The sequence below is a fragment of the Elephantulus edwardii genome, unplaced genomic scaffold, assembly GCF_000299155.1.
Source record: "Elephantulus edwardii isolate Elephantulus edwardi_28Jun2011 unplaced genomic scaffold, EleEdw1.0 scaffold00041, whole genome shotgun sequence".
Lineage (NCBI taxonomy): Eukaryota > Metazoa > Chordata > Mammalia > Macroscelidea > Macroscelididae > Elephantulus > Elephantulus edwardii.
The window spans coordinates 17,333,358-17,358,761 of record NW_006399791.1 but is presented as its reverse complement, the minus strand read 5'-3'; the positions used below and the strand labels follow the sequence as shown (position 1 = coordinate 17,358,761).

At 43.4% G+C, this 25,404-nt stretch overlaps 1 protein-coding gene across 3 annotated transcripts in view; it reads right to left on the bottom strand.

Annotated features, from left to right (window-relative positions):
* The window catches only part of SLCO3A1 (solute carrier organic anion transporter family, member 3A1), a 439,918-nt gene that overhangs the window by 56,253 nt on the left and 358,261 nt on the right, over window positions 1-25,404 (bottom strand). For all 3 annotated transcript variants that reach the window (XM_006885188.1, XM_006885189.1, XM_006885190.1), the window contains one exon: window positions 5,423-5,587. In XM_006885188.1, the coding sequence (XP_006885250.1) occupies window positions 5,423-5,587 (165 nt within the window). The remainder of the gene's footprint in view (window positions 1-5,422; window positions 5,588-25,404) is intronic.

The window sequence follows — 25,404 nt, the reverse complement described above, 5'->3', positions numbered from 1 at the left end:
TCTGGGTCAGACGACCACTTTCACGCATTAGTACACGCGGAAGAGATGCAAATGAATGTTAATATTAGGGTGAGGGTGACATAATCCGGGAGGCACTGCAGGAACACAGCACAGTTCAGTTTTAAATAAATGTCTATCCCTCTGTATTGTCTCTCTATCCTGGGGAACCTTGCGGGTTCCTCCCTCTGCTGTGCTGTAGAAGCAATTGCTTTCTACTCTCATGTGTGACACCAGCCTCCCCTTCCATGCTGGTCACTGTCACTGCACCCTGCTCTTTACTGTCCTGGAACAGCCCAGCCAGCCCTGGCACCAGGCTGTGCACTTGCTGGCCCTGCTTCCCACCTCTCCACCTGGCTGGTGGGTTACTTGCTTCCCCACTTCTGATCTAAGGTGGCTTTGTGTTACTGTGAGCTGTGGCTCTCTGCTATGTGAAGGTCCTCTGTCTTCTGTTTCCTTGTCACTTGCTCTCTCTCTCTCTGGGCTAGGATGCACCTCCCCTAAGGACAAGAGCCCTCTGCACCCCGCTCAGTCCAGCATGGCCTCCCAAAGACTGACTGGTGGCTAGTGACAGAAACAGTGACAGAGGGACAGCAACAGTGTCAATTCACGGGCTGGCAGCTATGACAATAACAAGCCTCTGGTGCCTTCTGATGAAGTCACTCTTTGTCTCCTGGCTCCCTCCCTGATGGGAACAGCTCTTGAGCATTCCAGACAGTTACTGGAACATTCCCAAACTCCATCCTTACTACTAAACCCATGTAGACTGGGTCATTGTGTCTTTATCATAAATCGGTGCCTCCCACCCCTCCTCGCCAGCAAGCCTGCTGGTTTCTAAAGTCTTTCATGTGTTGATGAGGTTGTGACTGGCACAGAGCCATTTGCTGCTTTGGAAGAAATGAGAGGGCCTCCTTTCCCAGGTATGGGGAGCAAGTCAGTTGGGCGCCAACTCTGATTCATCATGACCCATGTATTATAGAGAACTGCTCCATAAGGTTTTCAGGTCTGTCATCTCTATGGCACAGTGACTGTTATCACCACAGACTTGAACATGATGAAGAGAGAACAGGAGACTCCTAGGGTCACTTTGAGTCTTGGGTAACTTGATATCATCTCACCACCACCACCACCACCACGACCACCACCACCATCACCACCACCATCACCACCATCATCACCATCACTACCACTCTTTCTGGCAATGGACAGCCAGGACTTTCCTCTGTAATACTGCTGGGCTGCTGGATGGGTTTGAACAGTCACCTCTAGTGTTGTTGTGTGCTGTCAAGCCGATTCCAACTTAAAATGACTCCCTGGAACAGAGTGGTTTCTAAGGTAGTATATTTATAGAAGCAGATGGCCAGGTACTTCTTGACATGGAGCCACTGGTGAGTTCAAAGTACTAACCTTTCAGATAGTGGTCAAATGCTTAACCAACGGTGCCACCAGGGCTTCTTTTAAGGTTCTAAGTCAAGCACACACTGTTTATTTACACCACCCAGAGACCTCGTGCAGGCTACAGGTGAACTGTTTTCTCAAATGAGTCTCAGCTCATGTTGCCAATACCTCTCTGTGTCCTCTAACTTCCCCAAAGTCACCCTCTTCTGGCAGCCAGCTCCACAGAGACCATGATAAGTGGAGCGATGGCCCAGGCAGGACACAGGGAGTAGGACTGCCAGGGGAGGGACAGGCGAGAGGCTGCCTCTGGCACGCAGGGAGAGCTCTCTGCGCCAAGGGCTCTACAAAGCAGAAGTCACTGGGCTGGCGCTGGCTCAAGGAGGCAGGATTGTTGTTTTGACCTTCTGCCCCTGAACACAATTGATCAGTTTGTCGAAAGAAAATCCTGGAATATAGAACAGACCTGCAAAGCTGGAGCAATTGTGCAAATGAAGCAAACTTTAATTAAGAAGAGATATATTCTGCCCTATCTCGGTCAGACAGGCATTAAAAGGCTGATTGCATTTTGCTAATGCCCACAAAATAGTGGGTGGTAAAGAATGATTAGTTAAAAAAGGAGGGGAGAACCCAAATAAAACGAGGCTTGGGCAACTCTAGCAAACGCAAGGGAACAAAATAAGGAAGCAAAGAGCCCCACCTGATTCAAGTCAAGCGGCAGGTGGGTTTGGACAGGTGCCTTTTTGTTTAGCAAGAAGAATATTATGGTATCAGTTACATATGGTTACCTGCCACAAAGTGTGCAAAGCTTAAAAGAAGGCTTTTTACGTCTGTATACACCCCTGTAACCACCACCGGATCAAGTTGGAAAATACTCACCAAACTGTTATATGCCTGGTGCCCCACCATAGTTGGTTCCCCAAAAGTAACTGCCATGGAAGAGTCACTCACATTAAACTTCCCTGTTTTGAACGAACATGAATATTTTGTGCCCGACTCTCTCAATCTTGTGATATTCCTCCTCAGGAGGCATGTGTTAAAATGCATTCTTTTTCATGTGAAACAATAACAGTTCATTGTATGAACATTCTACTGTTTATGTACCCATTCTACTATCGATGGGCATTTAGGTTCTTTACAGTTTGGAGTTATCATCCATGAAAGCGACTATAAACACTCATACATATGACCTTTGATGGTCATAAAGAGTAACTGCTGTTGAGCATACACTGGGAAGTTAAATAGAAGAATCAGGGTGAGTATTCCGTTAACAGGCACTCAGAGGTTTCCAGGGCAACTGTCTAGTTTCTCCTCCCATCAGAAGTGTTCTGGTTGCTCCATGTCCATGGTGGCACTTGGTGCTGTCACCCTGGTGGCTCTGCGTTGCCTCTCATTGTAGTGTTTACATGCATCTTCCTGATGACTCATAATGAATGATTAGTTAGCGCCTTCTGTTTCTAAGCCATTTTGTGATGTCTATGAGATTTGATAAATGTTGATAGTTGTAGAGGGGCTTCAGGCCTTTTGTTTGTAGGGTTACTATGAGCCATGCTCGACTTGAAGGCAATCAACAAAAACAACAACATGTTTTAAAGAGAAGATTAGGAACTTTCACCCTGGCTCTAACCTGACCTTCTTTTTAACAGAGAAGATGGCATGTACAGAGCTGGTTTTCGTTGTTGTTTAGGTGCCGCTCAATTGAGTACAACTCACAGTGACATTGTGAATAATGGATCTGAACACTGTTGTATCCTGTGCCATCCTCATCATCTCATATTGCTTCAGCCCACTGCTACAGTCACTGTGTGTCAGTGCGTCTCATTGAGGGTCTTCCTCTCTTTCTCTGACCCTCCACCTTTCCGAGAATTATGTCCTTTTCCAAGGAATTCTTGACAGCATGCCCACAGTATGTGAGACGAAGTGTGGCCATGCTTGTCTCTAAGGAAGTCCTGGGCTGCTCCTGGCAGGTGGGGCCATCTCACCCTCGGCAGCCACACTCAGACCGCTCATTTCTTCGTTGTCAGAGGAACAGAGATGGGGTTTGACCAAGAGTTTCTCCCACATCCTCTCTCTCTCCTGGAAATCATCTCCTGCTAGTCCTTTTCTTTCAGCTTGGAATTCTGCTCAGGTCTTTCCTGCCCTAAATGCAACAGCAGTCAAATCCCTCTCACCACCAGCCACTCCTCTCTCTTTCCTACTGCAGCTCACCTCCTGGAGTGCGTCTGACACTAGTTCTGCTGTTCTCCACGATGTCACCCGTGGCACCTCACCGACACAGGTCCAGACCGCTTCCTCACTGTTACAGGTAACAGGGCACACCAGCCCTCACCTTGCAGGACCCTCACAGTGCCCACATCTCTCTTCTTCCTGGAATCATCTCTTCTCCCACACTCGCTCTCTGGGTTTCTTTTGGATCCTGTTTCTGAACCTTTTTTGTGTTTGAGCCTTTATTTCCTAATTCTAGATATATTTTCTAGGATAAATCTCACTTTCATATTGATTATCACCCATATGCTTATGACCTCAAAATTTGTATCGCTAACCCAGATGTCTTTCTTGAGACCTCAACCACTTACATGACGTCAATATTTGGATGCCCCACAACCTCTCACACTCAGGATATGCAAATTTGAACCCAAGTCCTCCCCACAGGTCCAATTTATTCTGCTATTCCCCATTCTCACAAACGGTACCTACCACCGGGTGACCAAGTAAGACACCTGAGAATCATTCTTGATCATCTGCTCTCTCCTGACCGACTCTGAGAACATTTCTCTCTTCCTACATAAATAACACAGTTTGCATCAGCACTCCAGCTCCATATAACGGGAAGTAGATGTCTATAACTGAGAAGGACTCGTAAGGCCAAGCCTGAATACATGAATCAATTAGTTATGTCTGTCAAGGGCACAGGGAGAGGTGATGCTGGCATGCCTAAGGTTTGGATACTCTGTTGCTTGCTGACGATGAATTACATACTACCAAGAACAATCTTGCTTTCTCTACCTGACCAAAACCTTCTAACCTTTAAGGTATATCCTATTTTTCTATTCCTTAATCTTAAAAAACCGGTGGGGTCAGTTTTGACTCATGGAGACTCCATGCATGTCACATTAGAGCCGTACCCTAGACGGTTTCCAATGGCTGACTTTTCAGAAGTGGATCCCTACTTTTTCATCCAAAGTGAGTGTGTTAACCATTTGTGCTACCTGGGGAGGACAAATCTCCTCCCAATCATCATATCTCCCCCAAACTCTACCATTTACACCAAAAGAAAGTGTAACGAGGGTGCTCCTTAGTGCCAAGGATAGTGAAACTACACCTCACTCACTTTGGGCACACTGTCAGGCAGGGCCAGTCGTTGGTGAAGGACATAATATTTGCAAAGATGGAGGGTCAGTGAAAGAGAGGAAGACCCTCAACGAGATGGATTGACATAGTGACTGTACCCATGGACTCAAGTATATCAGAGGTGATGAGGATGGCACAGGATAGGACAGGGTTCGGATCCACTATTTGCTGTTTAGATCCACTGTTCACTGGTCACAGGGTTCAGATCCATTGTTCTCAGGGTCACTGTGAATAGTAGTTGACTCAACGGTATCTAAGAACAAGGACTTATGGCCTCTGATAACGCTCTTCCTTTTTTTTGAATTTTATTTTATTATTTTTGTGTGAGTGTACCGTCAAATCAGATCTGACTGGTACAGGAGGAGATTGCCCCTCCTTCCCCGGCAGAGCATCTGGTGGATTAGAACCGTGCACTTCTGGGATTGTAGTCGCAGCTCCTTACCACTAGGCCACCAGAGCTCCCCACGCGCCCTTTTTGTATGTTCTATTTTAACCCTTTATTGTCACACACTTTTTGTAACTGTCACTGGTTCAGGTGGGCAAATCTCAGCCCGAGTCTAGAATATGACATTCCTTCATCATTGCACTGCCACTAGACTGTTGAGTCTCTGCACATTCTTGGTCGTTTATTATGAACTGTGGTCATCATGTCTCACAGGGGCCAAGCGTACGGACTCACCGAGCAGCTGGTTGGCAGAAGAGGTGGTGAGGTTGAACTGCTGTTCCAGGTACTTCCCCAAGAAGGCAGCGAAGCCGGCCACCACGGCAATCTCCATGCAGGCAGCCAGGATGATGCAGGTGAACACAGGGTTTGACAGCAGATGCTTGGTGACCTTCGGGATCACTGCGGGATGAGAGGACAGAGGTCACACACTCACCATGCTCCCAGCGTGGCACCTCCTGCTGCAAAAGTCACTCAAAACCTACTCCCTGTAAGTCAACGGTGATCTAGCTGTGTCTCTATGCTTCAAGCTATGTCCTGAAGATTGTTCCTTCTTATCACGCCCATGAGCAACCTCCCTGGGGAAGCTATCAGATCTTACTTGAGGTCAATCATAAAGGCCAGCAGGTACCTCGGTTTTCACTTTTTTATATAATCACAATGAGATGCCTACGACTCAATGGCATTTAACAATAACAACAACAACAACAATCACTCCATGCACAGTAGCCTTGGACTGGAGCAAAGCACTTCCCTGCTCCAAAACTTGTGAAGGTTTCCTAGTCCATCTATAAAGAAAGCTATGCTCAGTACCCCCATCCTTGGTAAGCTGATCCGGTTCCTACCAGGCTCCTTTCCTCCTTTCAGCACAGCTATTTCTCCCAGGCTCCCAGGCCCGGCTTGGGTCTTCGTACCTGGGGCTCTTCTTTTCCTGGAAGGCTTTAGCGTCAGATCTCTGCCCTACATGCTCCCTCCTCAGGTGATCGTTTTGGATCACTCAGTTCAGGATGGAAGCAGCGCCCCTCTGCACAGGGCTCCCAGGAGGCGCGATGATGGTGGAAAGCTCTGCTGTGGCTTGGGCTCTACTTTAAACATTTTATTTTACTTTACTTTTCAGAGGGAGCTCCGCTGCCTTAGTGGTAAGGTGCTGTACTGCACTACTAACTCAAAGGCACACAGTTTGAATCCACCAGCTTCTCTGCAGGGGAAATATGGGCAATCACCTCCCATGCAATTTACTGCATTTGAAAACCCACTGGAGTGTCAGCTACGAGTTGATTTTGACCTACTGGTTATAACAACATTTTTTTTTCTTAAAGTGCGCAGTTTGTTCAACCACCAACACCTCTTTTTGCTTTTAAAAATCATTTTTATTTTATAAAATCTATGTTCACTGCTTGTTTGCTTCCAATGGTTAGAATCTCTGGCACATAAGTATGAGACGGGTCTCTAACACAGAACATGTATAAGATGAAAAAGGGCTCAGAAGGCACAGGGACACCCCCATTTCAATAGTTCTACTATTATTTCAAGGAGTACTTACCATAATTTAACCACAACAGAACAGATCGCATCAAGATTTACATATGGTCTGAAAGCATGAGGCACACCCCTTTGGGGGACAGAATTCTCCTTCCATGAGGGGACCAGGCTCAGTTCCTGGCTAATACACGTTCTGGGTGTTTTTTTGCATGTGAACAGCTAAGTTTATTTCATAAGCAATGAGGTTCCACACATATTTTTTTAAAAACCTAGCCCCCTCTTAAATCTTTTAAAATATGCACATAACTGAAAACAGAAAAGTGCAGAGGTAATAAACCACAAAAGCCACCTACAATCATTTTGATGATCAGTTCATGTTCTTTCACTTTCTATGTCCACACACACACACACACACACACACACACACACACCACTGAGCATGCATTTCTATGTGTCTGAGGTCACACAGTATGAATTCATGCTTTTCACACATCACAAAAACTTAGCAATTCAAAGTCCCAAAGCCAGGGGTATGCTGTCAACTGAGAATACACCAGACTGACTCAATCAGGAAGGGCAACAAAAAAGAGCAGGTGGTAATCCTAGGAATAAAAATTTTATAAAGATAATAATGGTGAGGCCTCGACATAAAGATATTGGCAGAGCTGTGATTCCTGGATAACATACTTGTGCATGGCCACCAACCCTCTGTCAGTGCAGGCCTGTGTGTTCCTATGACAATGAACATGTTACAGTGGAGACTATAGACTAAGACGGACGAGGAAGAAACTCCTGCTCATCTATGACAATCAGCCAGCGTCTCTCTATGGATCGCAATGCTTCCTCCTACAGCTGGAGGCTGGATGGTGAGTGGTCCATTCCATCGTGCCTGGACTGGCTGTGAGGTCGAGGGCAGTGTGATAGCAGCTAGCAAGAACAACGCAAGAGGAGACTTCTAAGGTATTATTTCACCACTTCTGTCGAGGTGGTTCTGACTCAAAATGACCCTCCAGTGATGGGTTTCTGAGGCTGTAAATATTAATGGAAGGAGACTGCCCATCTGTTTCCTGAAGAGCAGCTGATGGACTTGAACTGCTGGAAAAGTGTAGACTTTGGGTTAGCAGAATAACATGCTGCTATTTTAGCAGAGCTCCTGGTCAGTTGGCGACTTGTTAATATAAATATGTAAGCAGGCTTACAGTTATTTTTTAAAAGTCTTCTATAAATAATAGGACAGGTGGTACGTCAATAGTGATATGCCTGTGAATTAAGGTAAGGCGACTCTCTTCTGCTTGTCCACAATATATGACCTGCTATGCATTTTTTTTTCTATTTGTATATCATAAAATATAAAGCACAGTATTTCACATGAAGCAGGTACCATACCACATTTAGGGAAAACTGCCCAATACTCATGGTCATATAAAATAAACATGTGGAAATAAGTTCAACCCTGCATTCCAAGGTGATGGATTAGCCAGCTGTCCTAAAGAAGGAAGCCAATTATACAGGCTCATGCTCATCTCCTAGGAGACAGAACCACCAGAGAGCCCAACTAATTAGAATAAAATAGTAAGAGGTAATACATAAGCTTTTAGTAATGTTAGCAGACATGTCTAATAAATCAAAATGACAGAACAATGGATCAAGAACTGGCAGATGCACAAAACTCAAGTTCATCATTTCTGGGCAAGATATCGAGGATCTTTGGTGATGGAGCATGTAATATATTGGACTGTTACCTGAAAGGTTGGCAGTTCAAACCCAGAAAGCACTCCATGAGAGAAAGATGGGCACTCTCCTCCCAAACAGGTTTCAAATGGATGAATGGGGAAAAAAACTACAGCCTCAGAAATGTTGTGAAGGGTCTCTATGAGTTAAAATCAACTCTTTAGCTTTGTTTGGGTTGCATTAGGATTTTTTTCATAGCAATACATCAGGGTTTTGAATCTGAAAATCTACACGAACATAGGAACATAAGAGTCCTTTTATTAAGAGAGATGTGGTTAGGAAAATGGGCTAAAAGAAAGCTTGGAGTCACTGAGCAACATGATTCTTTATCACAATCAAAATCAAGGGGCTAACAGCTGTAGTTGGTGGTCTTGGCTAACTTGTGATGGTTTCTTACAAAATTTTTGAGAAGACACCTGATTATAGATTGAAATCTATCCTTTCAAATATGCATTTTGAAGTCCTTTGTTTGGAAACAAGATCATTTAGAAACCACGAGTTAGGGTAACATGTGGACAGATTGAAGCAAGCACCCTTGATTGGTGTTTTATAAAAAAAGGAGAGACAGAGAAGAATGATTATGCAATAGAGAAGGTCGCTGTACGTCAATGATCCTCAAGGGTTGCTGAGGGCTACTAGCACCTTGGAAAGACTAAGCAATTGCTCTCTCAACTCTTCTAAAGAATCAACACAGCTGATAACCTGACTCCAGACTATTCTCTGAAACTACTGGACAATGCATTGGTCTTCTCTAAAGGCACCCATTTTGTGATATTTTGCTATAGTGTTGTTGTTATGTGCTGTCGAGTTGCTTGCGACTCATAGTGGCCCTATGTACAACAGCCCTAAACTCTGCTCTGTCCTGTGCCAATCGCACTGCCTCTGAAACACCCATCCATATTACCCCAGTCACTGAATCAATCCACCTCATAGAGGGCCTTCCTCTCCTGTGCTGTCCCTCCACCCTATCAAGCATGATGTCCCTCTCCAAGGATCGGTCCCTCCTTACAACAAGTCCAAAGTATGTTCGATGAAGCCTCAGAATCCTTGCCTCCAGGGAGCCACCCGGTTTAACCCTTTCCAGGACAAATCTGTTTGTTTTCCTGGCAGTCCATGGTACCCTCAATACTCTTCTCCAACACCAAACCTCAAGGCCATCAATTCTCCTTCTATCCTCCTTAGTCATTGTCCAAATCTCTGATGCATAACAAATGATAGCAAAGACCATGGCCTGTATCAGATGCACCTTAATCTCCAGAGAGATTGCTTTTCAGTACTTTGGAGAGGTCCCTAACAGCAGACTTTCCCATGGCAATATGTCTTTCAATTTCCTGGCTACTGGTGCCAAGTGTGTTGACTGTGGAGCCAAGCAAACTAAAGCTGTGAACAATCTCAATCGCTTCACCATCCATCCTGATGCTGCCAATTGGTCCAGTGGTGTGAATTTTTGTCTTCTTTACATTGAGCCTCTAGTAGTCTTAGTAAATTAAGGCAGCAACTACTGGGATAAATAAAAACACGAATAAAAATAAAATAAGTAAGTAAAAGAAAATAATGGATAATAAGCTGTTGTTGTTGTTGTTGTTGTTATGTGCCGTCGAGTCATTTGCGACTTATAGCGATGTACAACAGCCCTAAACCCTGCTCTATCCTGTGCCAATCGCACTGCCTCTGACACACCCATCCTGACTATCCCAGTCACTGAATCAATCCATCTCACAGACGGTCTTCCTCTCTTGCGCTGTTTCTCCAACCTCCCAAGCATGATGTCCCTCTCTAAGGACCTGTCCCTCCTTGCAACATGCCCAAAGTATGTCAGACGAAGCCCCAGAATCCTTGCCTTCAAGGAGTACCTTGGTTTAACCCTCTCCAGGATGAATCTGTTTTGTTTTCTTGGCAGTCCATGGTATACATTCAACACTCTTCTCCAGCACCACAGCTCAAAGGCATCAATTCTCCTTCTGTCCTCCCTAGTCATTGTCCAACTCTCTGATCCTTACCAAGTGATTGCAAAGACCATGGCCTATACCAGGCACACCTTAGTCTCCAGAGAGACACCATTGCTCTTGAGTACTTTAGAGAGGTCCCTAACACAGACTTTCCCATCGCAATAAGTTTTTTGATTTCCTGGCTGCTTGTGCCAGGAGTGTTGACCTAGGCACCCTGAAACTCACAGAATGCTTATGTGTGTACCCTGCTTTAAGTATATCAGCATATATGCACATATATGAATGTATATGCATGTTTGTTACAGAATTCAAAACATTTGCAGTAAGATTTTTTTAGGAGAAAAATCTTCACTTTAAATAAATGATTAGGTATGTTTATATGTAAAATCTGTTTAAATGTGAAATTTTCCTTTGTTAAAACCATTTTTAAAAAATAGTGTGCAAATACTTAGAGAGATGTTGACTGTATAATGTTTAATCATGTTGCTTGTTTAACAAATATATAAGATGATTAAACTGTTTAACAAACATAGATGAGTAAACTAGGCATAAACACAGGACAATGAATAGTGAGTACTTCATGTACAAAGTCCCTTGCAGATTAAGACTCCAACATCATAAATCATTGCTAATGACTGCAGGTCAGATGGCTACAGTGTGTGGTGCACACATGCAGTAATGCATGTGGGACAAGTCACATTGGGTGAGTCACGGAAAACCAAGCCTTTCACAGTACAGAGAGGGGTATGGATCACACTTGGGCATTAACGGTGCCATCACTACCATTTCCTTGCAATTGATGAGTTAGAAACTCCCGGCTATTTATGTTTTGGTAGGTAGTAACACTGCTACTCAATTATTTTGCTCTTTTGTAATTAAAAGGGAGCTCTGGTGATGTAGCTGGTAACAAAGTGCACCGCTAACCCAAAGGCTGGATTTTCTGGCTGTTTGAATCCACCAAAGGCTCCAAGGGAGAAAGATGGGCAGTCACCCTTTAAAGTCTCAGAAAACCAGTGGTGGGTCACAGTGAGTTGGAACCAGCTTGACAGCAGTGACTTGAGTGGAATCTGAAATTAAGTTATAGGAATGCTGGAAATATTGTCAGTGATTGAGTAAGCAGGTTGGGGATGTTCCAGAACAAGCTTCATTTCCTCCGTAGGGATGCAGACTTGTGTGTTCTGTGACTCTGCTCTGGAAGAATAAAGCACTGAAGCCATGTTTGCAGAAGGTTACGAGTACCCAGGCTGCTCAGGAATAGAACCAGTGCTCTCTGGTCAGGCACCGATTCTGACTGCCCTGGCCACATGACCGCTGGGCTCGGTATCTCCTGGCCCTTGATCAGAGTCATCTCAGTTTGCTCCTGGAGGGCATTTACTTGTTCGGCAAAGGCAATTCTGGCTAATGAAAGATTTTTCATACTTCAGCAAGCACTTTAATTATTCCAGACCATTCCACTTTGGTGGGAAGGATAGCTCATTGAGATAGGCGGCTGCCTGTTTTTGTCTACCTATCTAATGACTAATTTCTCCTTGAGTCAGATGAGGAACTCATTAAGCTGAGAGCTCTGACTGAGGGCCCAGCGATGGCTTGGTGGGCCTTATATGCATGAAGAATATTCTTTCTCCCTGTACCCAGCTGGCTCACCTGTAGAGATGACAGCTTCCTCTTGTGTCTACCATCGTCCCAGCTGTGGGTTCACTGCAATGACTTACACGCAACACCCTCAAAAGAAGATTCCTTTTCAAAGGTTTTGCCAACCCTCCAAGTCCCAGTTGGTTTGAAAAAGAGTATTAATTAGCTTGATCCTGGGGCTATCCCAGTGTTTCAAGTTTTTTCCTTCAAATGGATTTTTTAGAGCCCATAAAATCTGATTTTCTGAGGAAGCAGTAGCTAATGAGGTGACCCAGCAAACAGAACCTGAGTAACGGAGGTCACTGAGTTCCTACAGCCCCCTAAGCCATCTTCTGTCCCAACAGACTCAGTCTTGGAAGAGAGCTGGGGGTGGCGGCCAGGCTGTCTGCAGTTGTCCAGTTGGATCAGCCAGGAAAGTCGGACCAGTTCACAGGGAGCTTGGGATCATGACCTCAGGAGGTACAGCAGCGGCAGTAAGAGAATGGTCTCTAGGGAAAACTGTTCTGTAGCAACGAGCTACACAGTCAACCCAAAAGCTGGCAGTTCAAATCCACCAGGTGCTCCATGGGAGAAAGATGGGCAATCTCCTCCTGCATAATTTACTGCCTCTGAAAACCTGCTGGAGGGTCAGCTATGGGTCAGTGGAACACAACAACAACAACAACAACAACAACAGTCTTTAGAAGACAGACTTTTTGGAAACTTACTGGGCCCTGTGGGAGGAAGGGTGGGTTTGGAGAAGTATCAGGGACTGATTATTAACAGCACATATAAAATGTACCGAATATCATTCTTATCACTTACATGTAAACCACACTATTATCTACAAAGCACCTGTGCTCTTGGTATTATTTTAATCCTCAGTGTACAGACAAATAAACTAAGGCAGAGAGAGACCCTACGGTGCTCACAGCACAGCAGAAATTCCGACCCCAGCAGCAGCTGCCACAGCGCATGCGCCCAGCCAGTGTGCCCTTTCGCCTGGGGTCTCAGGTGCTGCTCTCGGCTCAAAGGCCGAGCATGAAGGCACTGTGGGTGAGCAAAGGCTCAGCTTCATTCTGTCTGAGAAATGAAAACAAAATGCCCGTCAAGTCTGGGACATGAGCAGTTCTGGCATAAATCAGGGGTCTAGCACAAATATTTTAAATAAAGGACAGAAAGTGGGGGGAAAGGAAGACAAGAAAAGGAACAAAAAGTTGGAAAGCCAAAGAGGAGTGCCCTGCACCTTATACAACACTGCCCTGAGTGGGGCTGTATAATATAATAGCTAAAAACCCAGTCTAAAGTGCCAGCTGACACAGAACTGAATTCCAGCTTCAAGGCTGAGCAGGCCTGTCGTTTGGGCACGCTCCAGGCCCTGCATATGCTGTACAGGTATAAGGAGAACTGTGCACCTACAGCCTTAGGCTCAGAGTCTCTGGCACACAGTTGAGGGCTAAAAGAAAGTCAATGCTTAGCATTCTGATGCTTAGCAACACTACAGGGCAGAGCAGAAATGCCCTGACAAAGTTGTAAATCTTTATAGAAGCCAGCTTCTTCCTACGGAACGTTCTAACTTTGGACCTTTCAGTTAGCACCCTGTGCTTTAACAAGTATGCTGTCGGGGCTCATTCATAGTCTGATAATAATGACTTTAACCAGAGTAGCCTGGGTAGCTTGGGCAGACAGACCTTGGGCTCCTCTGAGTGCACACCGGGAGGAGGAGGCTGCTGTGAGGTGGACATGCTTGAGGAGATGGGCAAACACACTGAGTGGGGAGGAGGCAGGGCAGGAGGACCACAGGGCAGGGTGGTGAGGTGAGCTCCTGGAGCCCCCACTAGAGCTAAGGGACTCCAGAGAGGAACCCCTCCACCAGAAGGTGCCACAGGTCAGGAGGCCCAGAGGAGGCAACTGCCCTGTATCCACTGCATTAAGAACTGGGGTGCCCCAGACAGTGTCCGGTGGTGAGGCTCAGTATCCTCCACCTGACTCCCAAGATACAAACAAAGATAACTTTGTTTTTAGTCTATTGTAGTTGGCATGGGCTTTCCTTTCCATGCATTACAGATGCACCTCAGTTAGTGGTCCCAGAAGGGGAGGTGAAAGTCCTGAGTAACAGGAGTTCCTGCCTCCACACTGGTATTGGGTGGGTCCCTGAGCGCCTCACAGAACTATCACAGCCATCATCAGAGCAGGCAGTCTTCTCTTCCTCATTCTAACTAGAAAGAAAGGAACACTGCTTTGAGTGGCTGCAATTTCGATCTTGCCCCTCCCAATAATGAAAAGTTAAGAGTAATGTAAACTCAGGTCTCCTTGAATACTAATATTCATGCTTTTAATCTTTGGAGCAGAGCTTTAATCCAGAGAAAAGTGTTCTTCTGAAGGCAATTCATCATGAAGTCCTAACTAGCCCTGAAAGAAGGGATTCATCAGAAGGAGAACATGTGGGAGCTGGGAGAAGAGTTTACTACTAACATGCGGGTTGGAGAGTCCTCACCTGAGGCCAGAGATTCTGAACATCAGTCTTCCCCTTCTCAATGCTGGGTTTAAGGCACCAGCCCACTCCTTGGGTGGCTGTGGAAGGGAGCATGCGTGGAGGAGAGGTCTGGAGTTCCTGAGAGTCTGGACAGGGCATGTCTATGCCAGACAGGGGCCTCCCAGGGCACCAACAGCCTCTCCTTTTAGACCTCTGATGGCTGTGTGTTGTGGACTGTTCAGTGCTGCCATCTACTTCCAGGATGACCTCCTCTTACTGATGACCCCACACTGCAGAACTTCCTGGAACTCCCCATTGCTAAGTTTGAGAGAGGTGGTTAATAGGATTCCTGTGTTGCATTCAGAGGTAGATTAGTCATATTTTCTGAGGGAGGCCAAGGTTTGACTCCCAGCCGACATACCTCTGACGCAGTCACCAACTGTCTGACAGTGTATGCTTATGTGTTACTATGAAGCTGCCTATTTACTGACCAGTGTGGGGTAAAGCTTTCACCCAAATGAGAACCTTTGTTTGCTGATGTGGCAATATTAAAATGAAGAAGAAACAGCTGCAAACATCCATTAATAACTGGAACGTGGAAGGCAGAAAGGATGAATCTTGGAAAACTGGAATCTTTAAAAAATGAAATGGAATTCATAAGGACTGACATACAAGGCATTAGTGAGCTGAAATGACTGGTATTGCCCATTCTGAATCCGACACTGTATGATCTATGATGCTGGGAAGGAAAAACTGAAGAGTATTAAAGTCATCATAAAACAAGAACATTTTAAGCTCTACCCTGAAGTACAGTGCCATCAGTGAAAAGATAATATCCACACCAATACAAAAGGATCTGTTAATATATTATTCAAATATATCCACCAGAAACTAAAGCCAAAGATAAAAGAAATTGAGGATTTCTACAAACTTCTACAGCCTGGAAATGAGTTGCATTATGAACGCAGTCAAGACGCATTAATGATAATTAGTAATTGGAATGTCTGTGTGACACAGCCCACAGGGAGTTCTGCTGCTAACGAGAAGCTGCACCCCCCTGCCAGTGAAAGCCCACCAGTGACTCCGGGGAGAACGATGAGCAATCGCCTCCCATGGGGACTACTTCCTCAGAAACTCAATGGACAATCATCTAGGAGTCAGTACCAACTAGACAGCAGTGAGTAAGGAATGTGCAAGTTGGCAACAAAGGAGGAAGACTGGTAGATGAAAAACAGTGCCTTAAAGACAGAAATGAGACTACAGAGCACCTGATGGAATTTTGTACAGTTAGTGATTTATTCACTGTAAATGCTTAAACAGCATCTATTCACATGGATCTCTCTTGACAGAGTAAACAGAAATCAAACTGACTATGTATGTGGACATAGATACCAGAGAAGTTCAACGTTGTTGCTGTTATGAGCCACTGAGTTGACTGTGACCCTATGCATAAAAGCTCTGAACTCTGTCCTGAGCTGGTCTCACTGTGTTTGACACACCTTCCTCCAGGCACTGAGTCAATTCATCTCCTCCAAGGTCTTCCTCTCCTGCACTGTCCCTCAACCCTTCCAAGAATGAGGTCCTTCTCCGAGGATCGTCTCTTCTGGCAACATGTCCAAAGTATGTGAGATGGAGCTTCAAAAATCTTTGCCTCCAACGAGCAACTTGGCTTCACCCTCTCTAGGAAAGACATGTGTGTTCTCTTGGCAGCCCATGATATGTTCAATACTCTTCTCTAATACCACAAGTCAAAGGCATTAACTCTCCTTCTGTTATCCTTACTCACCAGTTCTCAGATGCATAGCAAGTAACTGTCAAGATCACCTTAGTCTCTAGACTGACATCGTTGATCTTCTAGAGAGGTCCCTCCCTAGTAATAGATTTTCCTAATGCAATTCGTCTTTTGATTTCCCGATCCATAGATGCTGGGGCCAAGATTGTTAGCAATCTCAATCTTTTCTCCATTTGTCATTGGCTTAGTGAATCTTTGTTTTCTTGATACTGAGCTTTCAATCCATATTGAAGGCTACAGTCCTTGACCTTCTGCAGTAAACATTCAGGTTCTCCTCAGTTTGGAAAGCAAGATTGTGTTATGGGCATAATGCAGGTTGTTGATGAGTCTTCTTCCAATCCAGATGCCACATTCCTCCTCCTAGAGTCTAGCCTCCCAAATGATCTATTCTGCATAATGACTGAAAAGGTATGGAGAAAGGATGTATCTCTGGTGTATTACTTTTTTAATTTTGAACCATGTAGTTTCCTTGCTATGTTGTGACAACTGCTTCCTGGTCCAAGTATACAGATTTCACATGAGCACAATAAAGTGTTCTCAGATCCTCATTCTTCTTCAATGTTAGTCACAATTTGTTGTAATCCATACAATCAAAGTCAGAGGTCAAATGTAAAACAAGACTATCATTTACTCTTCTACAAGTTCAAATTAAAGCTGAAGAAGTGAAAACAAATACACAAGAGCCTAAATAGAACCGTGTGTTTATCCAACCTGAATTTAAAAACAAGTTCAAGAATAGCTTTGATGAATTGTACACTCATGCCTAAAAACCAGTAGCTGTGGAATGACATAAAAGTCTTCATGCATTAAGAAAGCAAAAGGTGTGTAAAATGCAGGAAAGAAAGAAAACACTAACAGTGAGGTCAGATCAGAGTTTGAAACTTATAGCTGGATGCAGAGAAACTAAAGCAAAAGGAAGACAAACATTATAAAGAAATTGGCAAAGATCTGCTGTTAGAAAACTGAAATGAAGAATGTACGTGGCATTTCTCAAGCTCAAAGAAGTGAAGGGGGAAAAAAAATCAAGCCTTGAGTTGCAACATTGAAGGAGTCGATGGGTAAAATTTTGAACAATTCAGGAAGCATCAAAAGAAGGTGGGGGAATAACATAGATTTGCTATATCAGAAAACACCGGTTAATGTTGAATAATTTAAAGAAGTAACATATGATCAAGTACCAGTGGTACAAAGGGAAGACATTCAAGCTGTACTGGCATCAAAGAACAAAAATGGCTCCAAGAATTGATGGAATATCAATTGAGGTGTTTAAGTGAACAGATGCAGGCCTGGACACACCCACTTATCTAAGAAATCTGGAAGACAGCTGTATGGCCAAATGGCTGGCGCAGAAACATGCCCATTCTAGAAAATGACCCAAAAGAGTGTAGAAATTATCAAGTAATACAATTAACATCACACACAAGCAAAATCGTTTTGAAGACTGTATTAAAGAAAAATGGCTAAAGAAGTAAGTTGATAAGGAGCTGCAAGAAATTTGAGGTGGATTCAGAAGAGGTCATAGAACAAAGGCGATCACTGCTGATGTTTGATGGATCTTGACAGAAAGCAGAGGATACCAAAAGATGTTTGTTGTAGTTACATGCCGTCGAGTTGCCTGGGGTTCTTAACAACCCCATGTATAACAGTTCTAAATCCTGCTCTATCCTGTGCCAACATTACTCTCTCTGACATAACTATCCCGATTGTCCTAGTCACTAATTCAATCCATCTCATCAAGGGCCTTGCTCTCATGTGCTGTTCCTCCATCCTCCCACGCATGTCATCCCTCTCCAAGGACTGGTCCCTCCTTGCAACATGTCCAAAATATATCAGACAAAGCTTCAGAATCCTTGTTTCCAAGGAGCAAGCAGCCTGGTTTAACTCTCTTCAAAATGAACCTGTTTGTTCTCTTAGCAGTCCATGGTATATTCAATATTCTTCTCCAACACCACATCTCAAAGTCATCAATTCTCCTTCGATCATCCCTAGTCATTGTCCAGCAATGACTGCAAGGTGTTTGCAAGTGATTGCAAAGACCATGGCCTGTATCAGGCACACCTTAGTCTCCAGACTGCCATCATTGCTCCTCAGTACTTTGAAGAGGCCTCTGACAGCAGACTTTCCAAACACAGGACGTCTTTTAATATCCTAGTTGCTGGTGCCAAGAGTGTTGATAGTGGAGCCAAGCAAACTAAAGCTGTTTACAATCTCAATCTTTACACCATCCATCACGATGCTGCCAATAGGCCCAGTGGTGAGAATCTGTGTTTTCTTGACATAGAGCTTCAATCTATATTGGAAGGCTGCATTCCTTGACCTTCTGCAGCAAGCTCTTCAGGTCTTTCTCAGTTTCAGCAAGCAGGGTTGTGTCACCTGCATAACGCAGATTGTTGATGAGTCTTCCTCCAATCCTGATGCCACCCTCCCAGATAACCTGTTCTGCATATAGATTGAAAAGATATGGAGATGGGACATATCTCTGGAGTAAATCCTTCCCAATTTTGAACCATGCAGTGCTCCCTTGCTCTGTTCTGACAACTGCCTCCTGGTTAAAGTATAGATTTCACATAAACACCATCAATTGTTCTGGAATTCCCATTCTTCTCAGAGATAGCCACAGTTTGTTGTGGTTCACACTGTCAAATGCCTTTGCATAGTCAATGAAACACAGATAGACATTCCTCTGGTACTCTCTGCTTTCAGCCAAGATCCATCTAACATTAGCTACAATATCCCTAGTACCATGACCCCTTCTAAACCCAGCCTGGACTTCTGGCAGTTCTCTGCTGATGTGTGCTGTTCCAGTTGTTTTTGGAAAATCTTGAGCAGAATCTTGCTTGCATGTGATATTAATGATACTGTTTGATAATTTCCATACTCTGTCAGATCACTTTCCTTTGGAATGGGAACAATTATAGATCTCTTCCAGTCAGTTGGCCATGTGGTTGTCCTGAAGATTTCTTGGCACAAGTTGGTGAACACATCAAGGGCAGCATCTGTTTGTTGAAATATATCAATTGGTATAGCATCAATTCCTTGGGCCTTGTTTTTTGTCAATTCTTTCAGAGGAGGTTGAACTTCCTCCTTCATCACCCCAGGCTCTTGCTTATACGTTGTTTCACGAAATTCTTCTGCTTCCACCAATTTCTTTTGGTACAATGACTCTGTATGCTCTTTCCATCTTTTTTTCATACTTCCTGGATCACTTAATATTCTGCCCAAAGCATCCTCAAGTATTGCAACTCAAGGCTTAAATTAGTTTTTCAGTTCCTTGAGCTTAAGAAATACTGAATGAGTTAGGCTCCTTTGATTTTCTGACTCCAGCTCTTCGCACATTTCATTTTAATAGTTTGTTTTCCTGCGCTGCCATTTGAAATCTTCTGTTTACTTTGATAATATCTTGATTTCTTTCCTCTGCTTTGGCTTCCTGGCGCTCTAGTGCAATAGTCAAAGTTTCTTCTGACATCCATTTTGGTCTTTTCTTCCTCCTCTGTCTTTGTAATGACCATAATGCACTCTTCCTGGATAATATTCTTGATATCATCTCATAACTCATCTAGTCTTTTTTGCTATTAGTGTCCAAGGCCTCAAACTTGTTCCTTGAGATGGTTTGGAAATTAGGGTGGGACAGACTCAACGTTATATTTTGGTTCCCATGGACTTGATTTAATTTTACTTAGCTTCAGCTTGAACTTATATATGAGTAGTTGGTGGTCTGTTCCACAAGCAGCACCTGGCCTAATTTTCACAGCTGATATTGAGCTTCTCCAGTGGTTCTTTCCACAGTTGTAATCAATCTGATTCCTATGCATACCATCAGGTGAAATCCATGTGTATAGCCTGAGTTTACATTTCTTATAAAACATATTTCCAATAAATAAATCATTGAGTGTGCAAAATTCTATCATTCTATCTCCAGCCTCATTTCTGTCATCAACTCCATATTTTCCAACTATTGATCCTTTTTCTCTGTTCCCAACTTTGCATTCCAGTCACCCATTATTACTAATGCATCTTGACTGCATGTTCGATCTATCTCTGACTAAAGATTTTTGTAGAAATCTTCTATTTCCTTTTCTTTGGCTCTGGTTGTTGTGTTTTTAGTGACTATGTAAAGGTATTCCACTTTGTAGATCCTAACAAATTACGGATGCTACTGAGAAGTATGGAAATTCAGAGCTCATGTGAAACTTGTACCTGAAGCCAGAGTAGTTGTCTGAACAGAATAAGAGATAGTTTAAAATCAGACCAGGTGTATGTGTTTGAGGGTTGTATCCTTTCTCTACACCTATTCAAACTGCACACTGAGCAAATCATTAGGAGATGGACTATATGAAGAAGAATGTGGCATCAGGATTGGAAGATGACTTACCAACAACCTTCACTATGCAGATGACACAACCTTGTTTGTGCAAAGTAAAGAACTGAAGCATTTTGTGAAGAAGTTTCAAGACTATAGCTTTTAATACGCATTAAATCTCAACATCAAGAACACGAGTATCCTCATGAGTGGGCCAGTGGCCCTGGAGGCAGGCAGCTCGCTACTAGCTCCTGCTGTGACAGGGTTCCCACTACATCATTTCCCTCTCAGAACCACAGACCACCCAGGGTGTCCTGAAAGAAAGAAAGAAAGAAAGGAGTGGCAACCTCCCCTTTGGATCCCAGCATTGTGTCTTTCAAGTCAGGGGCAGCACGTAGGAAACACCCACAGAAATAAAGTCTTTTGTAAGCAAATGGACAGAAACAGTTAGAAGCACTGGGATCTTAGCCAATAGGTTGGAAGTTCAAGTCTGCTCAAAATGGCTTCAAAAGGCAAATCTATCTCCTTCTGAAAAAAGAGCTACTGAAACATGGCACACAGACTCTATTCTGATACATGTGGGGCCTCCACGGGTGTTCTGAGAGAAATTTCACAGGTGATGGGGATTCAAATGTAATTATCTCCAAAGATAATGACTACATACTTAGAAAAGCCGCTTCAAGGCTACTACAGCGGTCGGCATTTCCTCAGGGACTCCCTGAGCAGTCCCAGATAATGGGGACCACACATGGTGCCTTGGCCCACCGCAGCCCACCTCCTCCACTTTCTCCAAATGCTTTCTTATATCCTGAAGTCTAACTTCTAGATTATTTGTCAGCATAACGACTGAACAGGTCTGAAAGACTCCAGCCCTGGCACACACATTTTCTGATTTTTGAATCATGCAGTGTTCTCTTGCTGTTTTTGGACAACTGCATCTTGCTCTTTGTATAGTTTCACATGAGCACAATAAAGTGTTCTTGGATTCCTGTTCTTCTCAATGTTAGACATAATCTTTTATGACCCATAGAGTCAAATGCCTTTGCATGGCCAATAAAACAAAAACAAACATTTTTCAGGTATTCTCTGTTTTCACCTAAGATCCATCTGAAACCAGCAATGATAGCCATCATGTCACAGCCTCTTCTGGATCCGGCTTGAATTTCTGGCAGTTCCTTGCCAATGTACCGGTAGGTTGGATCACCTTTTCTTGGGAATGGGGAAACAACTCTTACAGTCATTTGGCCAAGTCACTGTCTTCCAAATTTCTAGGCATGGGCTAGTAAGCAAGTCTAGGGCTGCATTTTATTTGTTTAAACAACTCTATTGGTATTCTACCAATTCCTGGGGTCTTAATTCTTGCCAATGTTTTCAGTGCCACCTAAACGTCTTCCTTCATTATCACTGGTTCTTGATCTATGCTACTTCCCTATATGGTTCAGTGTTTATCGGTTCTTTCGGTACAGTAACTCTGTGCATTCTTTCCGTCTTTTTTCTTTTTAATGCTTTCTGTATCCTTCAAGATTTTGCCCATAGCTTCTCTCAGTATTCCAACTTAAGGTTTCAATTTATTTCTGGGTTCTTTTAGCTTCAGAGATTCCAAATGTATTCTTTCTATTGAGTTTTCTTATTCCAGATCTTTGCGCGTTTCTTTATATTACTCTGTCTTACTGAGCTGCCCTTTGAAATCTTCTGCTCAGCTGTCTCACTTCACCATTTATTCCCTTTGTTTTGGCTTCCTTACATTCTAATGCAAATTGCAGAGTCTCTTGTGGCATGGACTGGTATTGTCCATTTTGAAGCAGGCAATCACATACCCATTATGCTGGGAATGACAAATTGAAGGGAATGAAGCTGCATTTATAGTCAAAAAAGAACATTTCAAGATCTATTCTCAAGTACAATGCTGTGAGTGATAGGCTACAATCCATATGCATACACGAAAGACTTGTGAATATAACTATTATTCAAATATATATAATTCAACTACCATGGCCAAAGAGGAAGAAATTGAAGACTTCTACCAACTGTTGTACTCTGAAATGGATTAAACATGTAATCAAGATACAATAATAATAACTGGTAACTTGAATGCAAAAGTTGGAATCAAGAAGCACAGGTTGAAAAATATGGCCTTGGTGACAGAAATGAGTCTGGAGACTGAATGACAGAATTTTGTACAATGAAAGACTTATTCATTGAAAATTTTTTTAAAAAAAACATAAACAGTACCTCTACCCATGGAGCTCACCTTGTTGACTACACAGGAATCAGACTGACTACATTTATGGCAAGAGTTGATGGAGAAGATCAATAGCACCTACTTAATATCTATTTGGCATCAGGATTGGAGGATCATTAATCAACAGTCTGCATTAAGCGGAATGACACAGTTTTGCCTACAGAAAGTGAAGAAGCAGTTACTGAAGATGATCAGATATTCCAGCCTTCAATAAGGATTACATCTCAGTATCAAGAAAACTGAAATCTCCACTACCGGAGTAATAGGTAACATCATGGAGAACAGATAGAAATTGTCAATAATTTCATTTCACTTGCGTACACAATCAACACATATAGTAGCAGCAGTTAAGAAATCAAAACGTGTGGGCATGTGGGGTGTTTCTTGCTTTGGGGTTTTGTTTTTTTTGTTTGTTTTATTTTTTAAACCTGCTGTCAAGGCTCTCTCCAAAGTGTCAAAGTACAAGAGTACGTGTGTTTGATCTAAGCCTTGTTATTTTTAATTGCATTGTATGCAAATGAAAGTTGGGCAATGAAAAGCAATGTGAGAAGAGCTGGTGCCTTCAAATCGTGGTAGTTGCAAAGAGGACTGCATATGCCAGAGACTGCTAAAAGACCAAACAAATGCATCTTAGAGGAAGTGCAACCTGGGTGCCTCTTAGACACAAGGATGGTGAAATTCGGTCTCACACACTTTGGGCATCTTTTCAAGAGATGCTAGCCTTGGAAAAGACATCATCATGCTGGGGAAGAGGGCTACCCTCAAGGAGATGAGTTGTCACAGTTACTATCACAACGGGCCTACCAGAGAGCATGATGAGGGCCCAGGTTAGGTCAAGGTTCATATATTTTTACAGGGTTCTTATGAGTTGCAGTTGACTTGATGGAATTCAACAAACGCACATATCCCAAAGGGATGTGTCTGCTCCCAACCAGACCTGCTCACATCTTTATCAGTCTAGTTCTTCTCTATCTGAGGGAATCTTCTCATCCTACAAGTCATGCTAAAATGCTACCTCCTTCAAACTATCTTCAAGTTCTCCTTCTTGGAGACTTGGTACATCCTTTGACTTCCTGTGATGTTCACCCCTTCTATTCTGTAAGCTAGCAGATATTCTAAGTGAGTGGGGTATTAACCCAAATGAGACATACTGCTGAGTCAGCTATAACTTATAGTGACCCACAGGACAGTCTCAAGGCAGTTCAAGGCTATAAAGCTTTACAGAAACACAATGCCCCATCTGTCCCTCATAAAGTGGCTGGTGGGCTTAAACCACTGACCTTTCCGTTAGTAGCCAAGTTCTTAACTCCTGTACCACCAGGGCTTCTTATTATTGAGTGTTACATAGAAAATATTTCAGAAAGCATTATGGATTGAATTGCAAATGTATTAGAACCCTTATTTTTAATGTCTGTGGATGTAGTCTCATAGGAAATTGTGTTTTCTCTGTTAATTACATCACACCAAGGGAGGTGGGTTCTAACACTAATCCCCCTTGAGTCCTACAACCAACTGAGCAGTCACCTCTGTAACGTGATTAAGTGCACACTGTTGTTGTTGGATGCCCTCGAGTCAAGTACAACTCATAGCGACCCTGTGAACAACAGATCTGAACCCTGTCCTATCCTGTGTCATCTTAATCATCTCTAGATGCTAGAGCTCAGAGCTGAAGTTACCATGTCAATCCATCTCATTGGAGGTCTTTCTCTCCTTTGCCGAACCTCCAGCTTTCCAAGCATGATGTTCTATTCCCAGTAATAGATTTGCCTAGTTACATGTCTAAAATATCAGAGACAAAGCTTTGCCAAATTATTTGCCTTCGAGGAATGTTCTGGCTCCACTTTCCCCAAGACAAATCTATCTGTTCTTTGGGCAATCCATGGGCTATCCAGTACTCTTCTCCAGTGCCACAACTCAAAGGCATCAATTCTTTTCCTGTTATCTTCTTTGGACAGTCCATAGGCTATCCAGTACTCTTCTCCAGTACCACAACTCAAAGGCATCAATTCTTTTCCTGTCATCCTTTTTCATTGTCCAGATCTCTGATGCATACCAGATTATTGAGAAGACCATGGCCTGAATCAGGTGCACCTTAGTCTTCAAACTGCTATCATTGATCTTCAGCATTTTGGAGAGGTCCCTGACAGCAAACTTGTCCAATGCAACATGTCTCCTGATTTCCTGACTGCTGGTAACAAGGTGGTTGATTATCGATGCAAGCAAGATGAAATAACTGACAGCTTCAATTCTTTCTCCATCTATCATAATGGTGGCTGTTTGTCCTGTGGTCAGGATCTCTGCTTCCTTGATGTTAAGATGTAATCAATACTAAAGGCTGTATTCCTTGATCTTTCTGCATCAAGAGTTTCATACCCTCCTCACTTTTAGCAAGCAAGATTGTATAATCTGCATAATGTAGGTTGTTGATAAGTCTTCCTCTGATGCCATATTCTTCTTCACAGTGAAGTTTCATCAATTACTTGCTCATCATACTGAATGACTAGGTATGGAGAATGGATACAACCTTGACACCCATCTTTCCTGATTTTAAACCATGTAGTGTTCCCTTGCTCCATTCACATCACAGCTTCTTGATCTTGGTATAGATTTCACACAGGGGAAGACAAATGCCACCT